The 12,465-nt window shown below is 37.4% G+C and overlaps 1 protein-coding gene and 1 long non-coding RNA gene across 2 annotated transcripts in view; both read left to right on the plus strand.

The window, feature by feature from the left end:
• The window catches only part of LOC125801079 (uncharacterized), a 124,770-nt gene that overhangs the window by 55,535 nt on the left and 56,770 nt on the right, over positions 1–12,465 (plus strand). The gene's annotated exons all lie outside the window — the stretch shown is intronic.
• The window catches only part of wls (Wnt ligand secretion mediator), a 39,851-nt gene that overhangs the window by 16,923 nt on the left and 10,463 nt on the right, over positions 1–12,465 (plus strand). The window contains exons 3-6 of the mRNA XM_022678588.2: positions 2,283–2,407; positions 4,556–4,717; positions 6,724–6,860; positions 10,796–10,964. Of these exons, the coding sequence (XP_022534309.2) occupies positions 2,283–2,407; positions 4,556–4,717; positions 6,724–6,860; positions 10,796–10,964 (593 nt within the window). The remainder of the gene's footprint in view (positions 1–2,282; positions 2,408–4,555; positions 4,718–6,723; positions 6,861–10,795; positions 10,965–12,465) is intronic.

Consider the following 12,465-nt stretch of genomic DNA (forward strand, 5'->3'; position numbering starts at 1 on the left):
GTGCTGGATGTTAATCTACACAGATTTCTCTCCTGAAAAATAAACTCCTGTTTATTTTGGTGATTAAAGCGCTTCTGTTTATTTTACAGTAAGCTTAGATTTCTACACTTCCACTAAGGCGGTTCGCAGACTACAATCTAGCACGTAGCATAGTTAGCAGGCAATGCTAATGCTGCTCCAGCAGAGCTAGCCAGGGTTAGCAGCCGGCTACAGACTGATTATACTCACCTCTGAACAGCCAAAGAGCTAGCGCTCGGTGCGACTAGCAGCTAATGCTAATGATGCTCCAGTCTTGGTGCTGGAGAAACTTTACTGAAAGGAGCTCTGATGATTTTTGGTGCGAAAAATACGATACTATTCTGTGTATGATGACTCCAGATGACTCCAGGTGACTCTGTTTGATGAATTTGGAGCAGTGATAACTAGGTTTCATCGTGAACGTTTTCTTTCACCGGTTGCTGATCTCTGAAGTCCTCTGAAATTTGTACATCAGTCATCAAATATTCATTATATCTCTCAGATGTTACAGAATTCCTCCAGCATGTTTTTCCTCCTAATCTCAATCTGCCGCAGCTGTGAGGTAAAGTAAGAAACCCTCATTATAGAGGTTCGTGAGCAGGTGCCACGTGAGTACCAGATCAGCAGAACCTAGGAGAGGATTGTTCTGGAAAGTATTGGGACGCAGCCGGCCATCAGCGGCTTTCTCCTCTCTTATTTCTCGTTTTAAGTTCTAGTTTTTAATTTTTATTTAGCCACATTGAAGGGATGCTACAGCATCTCAAATTAAGTGAATATTAAGTTTAAGTTTCTTCATTTTGCAGGTCTGGCAGTAACCAGATCAGCTCTTAAAAAAAATGTAGTTTTTTTTTCCCTTAATAAATGAAATAATTTTAAAAACTGCTTTTTATATTTACTCGGGTTTAGGGCTGCAGCTAAACTTTATTAATCAAGTACTCTATACTAAAAAAAATCAATTCGATTAATCGAGAAACATCGGATAAAACATATATTTGCTTGCTTAAGGAGCAATTAAAAATACACGAGAGAAAACGATATTAGATATTTCACATAATAATGAATGACCAATTGATTTCCTTTTTTTAGATAAAGTTATATTTCTAAATTCACAACATGCATTTCCAAATTGCGAACAAAAATAAAACACAAAATAGAAATAAATACAAGTAATAATTTAATAATTAATAATTTTAAAAAGTAGGTAAAATTATTTTCAACAATAAATTTTAGTAAATTTTATTAATCAATTAATCAATTAATCAAAAATGGCATGAACATTTGGCTTAATTATGTTGTGCATCTCAGCTTCTCAACAGCAGAGACGTTGCCAGATCTGTCAGTGTTGGATAAGCTCGCTTCATCCTTTTCTTTAATCACTGAGTCAGAAGATTCTCCTTCTTGGATATGTTCTCCAAAATACATTTTTACTGACTTACTGAAGCACAAAATTGGTTTGGTAACCTCATTGAGCTTTGAGCTTCATAGCCAGGTGTATCCAATCATGAGAAAAGGTATTTAAGGTGGCCAATTGCAAGTTGTTCTCCTATTTGAATCTCCTCTGAAGAGTGACATCATGGGCTCATCAAAACAACTCTCAAATGATCTAAAAACAAAGATTGTTCAACATAGTTGTTCAGGGGAAGGATAGAAAAAGTTGTCTCAGAGATTTAACCTGTCAGTTTCCACTGTGAGGAACATAGTAAGGAAATGGAAGAGCACAGGGACAGTTCTTGTTAAGCCCAGAAGTGGCAGAACAAGAAAAATATCAGAAAGGCAGAGAAGAAGAATGGTGAGAACAGTCAAGGACAATCCACAGACCACCTCCAAAGAGCTGCAGCATCATCTTGCTGCAGATGGTGTCACTGTGCATCGCTCAACAATACAGCTCACTTTGCACAAGGAGAAGCTGTATGGGAGAGTGATGCAAAAGAAGCAAAAGCATACCTCATGCGACTCAGAAATGGCTTCATACAGCTTCTCCTTGTGCAAAGTGCGCTGTATTGTTGACCGACTCGATTTACTCAAATTACTTAAATAATCATGTCACCCCCTACTCAGATTGTATCTGTTTAATGTAATTTGATAAAGTTTGTTTGATAATCTGAAAAATGTAATTATAACAAAAAAGCATAACATCTAGAAATCTGTACATTTTGCTCTGTATGTATTTACTAAAACAGCATTTCAATTCAACAGTTTCCAGTGAAAACTACTCCAATCAGGGGTATTTTTAAAAGTGTGTTTATGTTTCTATATATGTGTAGAGGACGGAGCGATGGTGACTGTAGACGTGGGTCTGGCGTACAGAGACAGCACTGTGAGCGAGTGGACGGAGATGGCTCACTCTGTGGAGCTGAGGAAGCTCAGCTGCAACTTCACCACAGCCAAGGTAAACTAACACACTTCCAGATTCAGAGCTTACAAACAAGATGTGGATTTCTTTTTCCAGCAGGACTTGGCACACTGCCCACACTGCAGAAAGTACCAATTGGTCTTATATAATATTCTGATTTTCTGAGACACTGATTTTTGGGTTTTTATTGCCTGTAATTCATAATCATCAACAATAAAATAAACACTTAAAATAGATCACTCTGTGTTTAATACATTTACAGACCACTTAAAAATGATGTGTTTCTTTGATTTTACCAAATTGAAAACCTCTGGAATAAAATCAAGAGGAAGATGGATGATCACAAGCCATCAAGCCATCAAACCACCAAACTGAACTGCTTGAATTTTTGCACCAGGAGTAAAGCAGCATAAAGTTATCCAAAAGCAGTGTGTAAGACTGGTGGAGGGAGGAAAAGATGATGCCAAGATGCGTTCAAGGATTCAAGGAGATTTTATTGTCATTCGCATCACGTGGTACATGAGGTGAAACGAAATTGTGATCTCACGATCCAGTTTACACCCAAGAGCTGTTGTTGAAATAGATATATAGATAAAATAGATGACAAAATAAAAGAATACAATTCAAATAGAATGTAACAAAATAGATAAAGATAAATACCCTATAAGTAGACAGGTAGCAGCAACATGAAATCCAAAGTAGGGGTGGGCGATATGGCTCTAAAATAATATCACGATATTTCAGGGTATTTTTGCGATAACGATATACTTGGCGATATAGGAAAACTAAAATAATTAATTCATTTCAGGAATATAGTATAATAGTATAACAGTATAATCATAATGTGGTAAAATAAATAATATAGCATAAAATAATATAATGCAGCAAAAAATATAGCAGAATATTTAGTGCATGCATATAAACTGCAAACTAAAACAATTATACAATAAATACACCTAAAGCTTCACAGTAAATAATAGACTACTTTTAAGACAGAACAGCCCTGTTATCACGATATGGATTTTTAATATCATGATATTTCTGTGTCACAATATATTGTATACGATATAATATTGCCCACCCCTAGTCCAGAGTGCAAGTTTTGCTATAGCAAGGCAAGTTTATTTATATAGCACCTTTCATACACAACGGTCATTCAAAGTGCTTTACAAATTAGAAAATACACAGAGAAGTCAAAATAAAAAACATGTAAAAGAATAACAGTAAAAATGGGAATAAAAAATAAAATAAGAATAAAGCATGCAAACATGATTAAAAACAAAGAGAAGTAAAATTAAAAACATGTAAAAGAACAACAAGGAATTAAAAATAAAAATAAAATAAGAATAAAGCATGAATAAAACATGATATAAAAGTGCCGTTACAGAATAAAAGTGGGTGGAGCTGCAGTGTTTTAAGCTGAGCTAAAGGCCTGATCAAACATGTAGGTTTTTAGTCTGAATTTAAAAGTGTTTAGTGTTGGAGCTCTTCTAATGCTCTCTGTTAACTGGTTCCATTTAAGAACAGCGTAGTAGCTAAACGCTAAACGCTGCCTCTCCATGTTTAGTTTTTACTTTAGGGAGCATGATAATGGAATTAGAGCAGTAAAGATGAAGTGTCTTAGTGCGGTTTAAGAAAAAAAAATTGTGATTAAAAATCAGGGTTATTCCAACAAATATTGCTTTCTGAACTTTTTATGAATATGAACTTTGTTTTCTTTGCATTATTTGAGGTCTGAAAGCTCTGCATCTTTTTTATTTCAGTCATTTCTCATTTTCTGTAAATAAATGTAATCTAAATAATCTAAATTACAATTTTGATTTGGAATTTGGGAGAAATGTTGTCTGTAGTTTATAGAATAAAACAACAATGTTAATTTTATTCAAACATAACTAATAAACTGATTCAGAAACTGAAGTGGTCTCTTAATGTTTTCCAGACCTGAATATTACATTTTGAACTGAATTACTGAAATAAAGTAACTTTTCAATTATATTCAATTTTTTTGAGATGCACTAGTATATTAATATATATGTGAAATAATATATTAATATTATTGTGGCCTTTGAGACCTGCTTTGAGCACAGTTTAATAAAACGAATTGATTTCAGAAATCTGGGCTGCTGAATGTCCTACTGATCTACAGGAAAAATAAACAGATCTGCTCCGTTTTCTCGTTTCTAGACGATTGAGAACGAGGGCAGACATTACGAGTGTGATGTTTTACCCTTCATGGAAATCGGCAGCGTCTTTCACAAGTACTACCTCCTCAACATCCGGCTGCCTGTTAACGAGCGCAAGAAGGTGAACGTGGGAATCGGAGAGATAAAGGACATCCGGCTGGTGGTGAGAAAACCGTGCAATATTTACCGATTTCTGCTGCAGTCTCCTGTCTGTTTCCATTTTAAGCAGATTCTAGTCAAGGCCAAGAAAACCAAGACCAAGATTAAGATTTAAAAATAAAAATTCAAATTCCATTGATTTTTATTCTAAAATGTAAAAAGACAATCACAATTTGCCCTCAAACAGCTTGCCACTAAGGTTGTCTAGCTCATTGCTAGCTTTAGTTCTATTCCTGGTAACATTAGTATGTAATTTAGCTTGTCGCTAAAGTTAGCTAGCTCATAAATAATTGTAGTTCTCTCCCTGGTAGCATTAGTATTTTAGCTAGCTCGTCGCTAAGCTTAGGTAGCTCTTCGCTAGCTTCAGTTCACTTCCTGGTAACATTAGTGTGTAATTTAGCTTGTCGCTAAGGTTAGCTAGCTCTTCACTAGCTTCCGTTTATTTCCCAGTAACATTAGTGTGTAAATTAGCTTGTTGCTAAGGTTAGCTAGCTCTTTGCTAGCTTCAGTTCATTTCCCGGTAACATTAGTGTGTAAATTAGCTTGTTGATAAGGTTAGATAGCTCATTGCTAGCTTCAGTTCATTTCCCGGTAACATTAGTGTGAAATTTAACTTGTTGCTAAGGTTAGCTAGCTATTCACTAATGGTAGTTTTTTTCCCCGGTAGCATTAGTATTTTAGCTAGCTCGTCGCTACGGTTAGGTAGCTCATCGCTAGCTTTAGTTCTATTCCTGGTAACATTAGTGTGTAATTTAGCTCATCGCTAAAGTTAGCTAGCTTCTCACTAGCTTTAGTTCCCCTTCCAGTAACATTAGTGTGTAATTTAACTTGTCGCTAAAGTTAGCTAGCTCATCAATAATTGAAGTTCTCTCCCTGGTAGCATTAGTATTTTAGCTAGCTCATCGCTAAGATTAGGTAGCTCTTTTGCTAGCTTTAGTTCATTTCCTGGTAACATTAGTGTGTAATTTAGCTTGTTGCTAAGGTTAGCTAGCTCTTTGCCATATTTCTTTGTTTTTATCTTCCTGGTAACATTAGTGTGTAATTTAGCTCGTCGCTAAGGTTAGCTAGCTTCTCACTAGCTTCAGTTCCCCTCCCAGTAACATTAGTGTGTAATTTAGCTTGTCGCTAAGTTTAGCTAGCTCTTCAATTGCTTTAATTCTCTCCCTGGTAGCATTAGTATTTTAGCTAGCTCGTCGCTAAGGTTAGGTAGCTCTTTGCTAGCTTTAGTTCTCTTCTTGGTAACATTAGTGTGATTTAGCTTGTCGCTAAGGTAACTGGCTTGTCGCTAAGTTTAGCTAGCTCTTCAATTGCTTTAGTTCTCTCCCTGGTAGCATTAGTATTTTAACTAGCTTGTCGCTAAGGTTAGTTAGCTCATTGCTAAGGTTAGATAGCTTTAACTTGTCAATAATGGTAGTTCTCTACCCAGTCTTTAGTATTTTACCTAGCCCGTCGCTAAGGTTAGCTAGCTCATCACTAAGGTTAGCTAGCTCATTGCTAGCTTTAGTTCTCTTCTCTGTAACATTAGATTGTAATTTAGCTTGTTGCTAAGCTTAGCTAGCTCGTCAATAAAGGTAGTTCTCTCCCCGGTAGCATTAGTATTTTAACTAGCTCGTCACCAAGGTTAGCTAGCTCATTGCTAAGGTTAGATAGCTCATTGCTAAGGTTAGATAGCTCATTGCTAGCTTTAGTTCTGTTCTTGGAAACATTACTGTGTAATTTAGCTTGTCTCTAAGGTAGCTGGCTTGTCGTTAAGGTTAGCTAGCTCGACTATAACGGTAGTTCTCTACCCGGTAACATTAGTATTTTAGCTAGCTTGTCAATAAGGTTGGCTAGCTTGTCGCTAAGGTTAGGTAGCTCTTCAATTGCTTTAGTTCTCTTCCTGGTAGCATTAGAATTTTAGCTCGTCGCTAAGGTTAGCTAGCTCATTGCTAGCTTTAGTTCTGTTCCCGTTAACATTAGTGTGTAATGTAGGCTCTGAGACTGTTCTCTCCTATGACTCTACTTTTTCAGGATATCCATCAGAACGGCGGTTTTACAAAGGTCTGGTTTGCCATGAAGACCTTCCTCACACCCAGCATCCTCATCATCATGATCTGGTACTGGAGGAGGATCACCATGATGTCCAGACCCCCGGTTCTTCTCGAGAAGTAAGACCCTGATTTAGAAATGTCCTAGATAAGCCCTGGATTTAGAGTTAAATTCAGTTATCTTCATCGTGGTGGAGGGTACTGTAAACTGCAAGTGTAATTGCAGTGCTTATTCGTGGCTGGTTGCCATGGTGTTGCTATGGTGTTATCCAAAAGCAGTGTGTAAGACTGGTGGAGGAGAACATGATGCCAAGATGCATGAAAAAAACTTTGATTAAAAACCAAAAAGGGTTGTTCCACCAAATATTGATTTCTGAACTCTTAAAACTTTATGAATATTGAGGTCTGAAAGCTCTGCATCTTTTTTGTTATTTCAGTCATTTCTTATTTTCTGTAAATAAATGCTCTAAATGACAATATTTTTATCTGGAATTTGGGAGAAATGTTGTCCGTAGTTTATAGAATAAAACAATGTTCATTTTACTCAAACATAAACTGAAATGATCTCTTATTTTTTTAGTAGCCTTTCAATGATATTCATTTTTTTTTATATGCACTAGTATATTAATATTTCTGTAAAATAATATATTGATACTTATGTGATACTTGACTCCAGTCTGAGCCTGGTTTTGCTATGGTGTCTCTGCTGGTTGCTTAGCGGTTGCTAAGCTGTTGCTAGGTGGCTGCTAGGGTGTAGCTATGGTGTCCATGGTGGTTGCTATTGTGTTGCTAAGTGGTTGCTAGGTAGTTGCGCAACATAGCAACACATGTCGCAGCTATGGATGCTAGGCTCCTCTGGATGCGTGGGGTGTTCAAACTTTTGACCAGTAGCTGCTTATTTATTTGCTTATTTTATCCAGTAGAGATGCTGTTAAGTATCGTAGAGAATTTAAGTCTTGTGATATATATAGAGTATTGTAGAATCAGAGTATCGTATCTATGAGAAATGAATATTATTTGTTGTCTTTATTTTAAAGTACGATAATTGAGTAACTGTGGAAAGATGTTCCGATATTTCCATCCTATTCTCCACTCCAGCTCTTAACTTTCCTTCTCCTCCACCTGGTCCAGTCTGATCCTGTAGCCGCCGCCGGCGCTCCCGGGGGGCCGGGGGCTCTCAGGCAGTGGCAGCAGAAGCGATAATTATTTTTTCATGTTATAAAAGCTTGGGCGAGCTGACTTGCATGCTATTCTCCTGTGGATTCAGGATGTAAATCGCATCCCTTTTTACACGTACTGTGGGAATGCTGTCAAGGTAATGCCTCGCTTCAGTGGAGCTGACGAAGAACATCCTCCTAAAAATAATCACTAAAAAAGCGAAGAAAACAATTTTTTTTTTTAAATGCCGAGACACATTTATACTTTATACTGGTTCGAATCCTGGACATGCAGCTTGCCCTCAGCTGCCAGAGCCCCGGGAGAGCACAGATGGCCTTGCTCTCTCTGGGTGGGTACAGTAGATGGCACTCTTCTTTCCCCTCATCACTCCTAGGGTGATGTGGATCAGCACAAGGCTGCATCTGTGAGCTGATATGCGCTATGTTAGCGCTATGATGCTACTCAAAAAGAGGCGGAGTCTGACTTCACATGTGTCGGAGGAGGCGTGTGCGAGTCTTCACCCTCCTGGTGTGTTGGGGCATCACTAGTGATGGGGATATAGCTGAATGGGTGGATAGGGAGAAAAAGGGGTGAAAATTAGAAATAAAAAATAAAAATATATGTATTTCTTGAATTATCATGTAATCTGTGTGGCACTTACACTCATCGTTTAAGTTTCTCAAACAGTCTAGAGTCTGTTTAATGCAGAGAATGCATTAAGAGAATCAGTTCACAAATGGATTGCAAATTCGAATCAATGATTCAAGACTCCTAAAAACTTACACTTAGAGTTGCTTGTTTCCTGTCTTCTTTTTGCATTTTCACCAATGTTATTTGATTTAATCTAATCTAGCGAGAGCAAAAGTGTAAAAGCTCCTCAAAGAACCGAATGAGATTGTCTCAGTCCAGATCAATTGAACTGTGGGCCAGTTCCTCACTCTCTAGATGCTTCAAACTTTATTCAGACCAATTACAAGAAAGTTAAAGTCAAGTAATGAAGTACAAATACTCTGTAACGTTACTAACGTTAACGAAATGTAGTTTATCTATAATTCTTCTCATCTTTTAGTAAAACCCCTATCTAGATAAATCTCTCCATCCACTATAGGACTATGTGGGTGTGGCCTAAGCTTTTGTTCTTAATGGCTTTATTAATTTTTTTCACCTTACATTACTTTTACTTTTATACTTTAAATAGTTTTGAAACCAGTACTTTTATAAAACACTTTTACTTAAAGAGTAAAAAGCTTGAGTTGATACTTTTTCAACTTCTACAGAAGTATTTTATTAAACCCTAGTATCTACAATATAATTCTACTTACAGCATATCATTTGTTTTGCTGTGTGTTTTTTGGGTGTGTAACAAGCAGGGGTGTACATACGTTGGGGATGTGCCTGTGTTGCCAAGATAGCGATGAACGTCTGACTGTTGGCTTCTGTCTAGGTTGTATTCAGTCAGTGGTGCACCTGTGTTTTCTGTTACCAAGATAAACAAGCAAAACTCCAGAAATGTACCTCCAGAAAACATGTAAATTCCAGAACGCCACGCCCATCAGTGTAGATATATTCAGAAGCAGGCAGGGGGAAGGTGTGAAAATACACTCTGATTGTGCTTTTGTTCAGCCACCTATTGAATACACACACTTGTGCACTGAGCTCATTCAGAGTCCTACAGCATTCCCTGCATTCCAGCCCGGTGTGGCTCCTCTGTGTTGCCGTAGCCGGAGGTGCCGGGGCTGTTCGGGGGGGGGTGGAGCTGCTGGAATTCACCCCCTTTGCCAGTTTAGCCTTTGATCTAGTCTGGGCATGTGACCGCCCGAGAGACAGGAAGCTCACTATCTAAAATCTGTTCATTTAATTTGAATAAGTCTGCAACTTTCACTGTGTTGAGAGGTTATATATATATAATCTACATTCTTCCTAATGTCAGTATCTATAAATCTGCATATAGTAATTCATCTTTAAGTCTATATTATCATTGTCCAATAGAAAACAAGTATCTCCAAAACAGCAACTTTACAGGAGAGAGATAAAACCTTCTAAACTTTCAGTGGAAGTCAATGTAAAAAGAGTTTATTTCAGGTCATTTTGAAGTATTTCTATTGGTCCGTTCATCAAGAAATTTTTGCAGAGTGTAAGGTACAGTTTGTCTGTTCAAATTATGTAGAAAACTAAAAATCGACAAAAATGGAGATACTTGTTTTTATTTATTGTACAGCGACGATATGTTCTGTACTTGTCAACTTCATGACAAGTAGAACAATAGACATGCTCTCAAAACGGCAATTCACAAAAGGTGGGTTTGGATTAAAAAGTTGTAATATATGCAATAAAAAAGAAAAAATAATTAATGCTCATCTGATTTTGTACTCATATTTTATATTTCTTCTCTGCATATCTCTGCATTTAGAGTACATTAGTAGGAAACTCTCTAATTTTGTGGCCTTATTTACTTAGTGCAGTTTTTGATATTTAATTTTATCGTAGTAACTTTTTTACATGTAGTTGTCAAAAAATGTTATGATGGTGAAACTGGCACTCATCAGGATAGCTTAAGAAAAAGAGAAGCGCTAGTTAACAGCACCACAGCAGAGCTTTTAGACCTCAGATAATGCAAAGAACAAAACAAATTCATATTCATAACGTTTTAAGAGTTCAGAAATCAATATTTGGTGCATCTTGGCATCATGTTCTCCTCCACCAGTCTTACACACTGCTTTTGTATAACTTTATGCTGCTTTACTCCTGGTGCAAAAATTCAAGAAGTTCATTTTGGTTTGATGGTTTGTGATCATCCATCTTCCTCTTGATTATATTCCAGAGGTTTTCAATTCAGTAAAATCAAAGAAACTCATAATTTTTAAGTGTCTAATGCATGTTGATTGATGCTTTATTAGGGTTATCTTTGCACTGGGAATCTCCATGACCTTCATCAACATCCCGGTGGAGTGGTTCTCGGTTGGGTTCGAGTGGACGTGGATGCTGCTCTTCAGTGATATCCGTCAGGGAATCTTTTACGCCATGTTGCTGTCCTTCTGGATCATCTTCTGTGGAGAACATCTAATGGTTAGTTCAGAGTTTTAATTTATTAACAGTTAGAGTTTTAATGGAAGAACTTTGTGTTTAAAAACTGCAGACTGTGTTTATCTATAGGTATTGATCTGTTTAGGATTAAGATGCACTGAATTTTCGACAAAAAGTGTCTTAAAAACTCTTTAATTTTCGCTGGAAATCAGCTTAACAATCTGGCAACCCTGAAAGATTAAAAACGTGTCCATTACACTTGCTATCAGTTTTTTACTTTCTTCACAAATTGTCTGTTTCCCATCTGAAAGATCCGAGCTTTAAAGGACTAGGATAGTAACGTAGCTTAGCGTTTTGATTGACGGTGCTCTCGATACCGCTTTAATAGGATGTAGTAAAATTAAACTAAAAAAAACAAAAACTTAATGTTAGCTAGTTTAATCCACCTTAAGACTCTTTTTTAACTGCTGCTGATGTAGCATTGCTGAGTAGCATCACAGCGCTAACGCTCGGAGGAAAGCTTAGCGACTCGGTTCTGATACATCAGCTCACAGACGCAGCCTTTGCTGATCTACATCACCCTAGGAGTGATGAGGGGAAAGAGAGCCATCTACTGTACCCAAGACCAACTGTGCTCTCTCAGGGCTCCGGCAGCAGATGGCAAGCTGCATGAACTGGATGCGAACCAGCAGACTTCCAATCATAGTGGCATAGTGGCATAGTATATTTCTGTATCATGGGATAACACTGAATATATAAACATAGTGATAGCAGTCGTCTTGTATCAACAGTTCATTCGTTTCTTACATATTCAGAGAGTTCTTTGCCATGAGTTGGCTTGATGAATATCCAGTGAACAGTAGGGGAGAATTGATCCCCAAACACCAAATTTACATTCACAAGACACCAAGGAGGGGAAAAAGGCTTTTTGGGTACTATTTAACCATTTTTACATTTTCCCTGCCACTGGTTTAGACATTAATGGCTGTGTGTTGTTTAAAATCAGTGATGTCAGTAACGCTAATCTGACCATTTTTTTTAGTTATCAGATTAAAGGTAATTATCCAAGTCACTGTGCATTACTATTTTTGTCATTTTTCTTAGTAAAAAGATATTGTAGCATCCGGCTGGACAAGTTGAAAGCATGGACGAGAAAGCCGCTTACAGTCGTTGCTTTATTGCTGGAACGGTCGGCCACAACCATGCCAAAATAACAACAGGCTAGCAAGCTAACAAGCTAACAGGCTAACAGGCAAAAACTAGTATTCGGCAAACAGATGCCATGCAAACAGAGCACCACCTGAACCAAACAAGTTTATCTTGGTCTTGTTAGACCAGAGGAAACAGCTCAAGTAATCCATGAGCGTTTGTGGGATTTATTGTGCGTCAGCTTCAGAAGAGGCTTTAGCCATGCAAACAGAGTTTTGTTAGATACTAGCTGGAAATACAGACACTATTCTGATTTTGTATCAGCTAAAGATGATCAATATCAAGGTTGGTTGTTCACTCTGTGCTGCGACAAAGTGCTTCTAAGCCTCAAAAA

Source organism: Astyanax mexicanus, chromosome 4 (genome assembly GCF_023375975.1).
Source record: "Astyanax mexicanus isolate ESR-SI-001 chromosome 4, AstMex3_surface, whole genome shotgun sequence".
NCBI lineage: Eukaryota > Metazoa > Chordata > Actinopteri > Characiformes > Acestrorhamphidae > Astyanax > Astyanax mexicanus.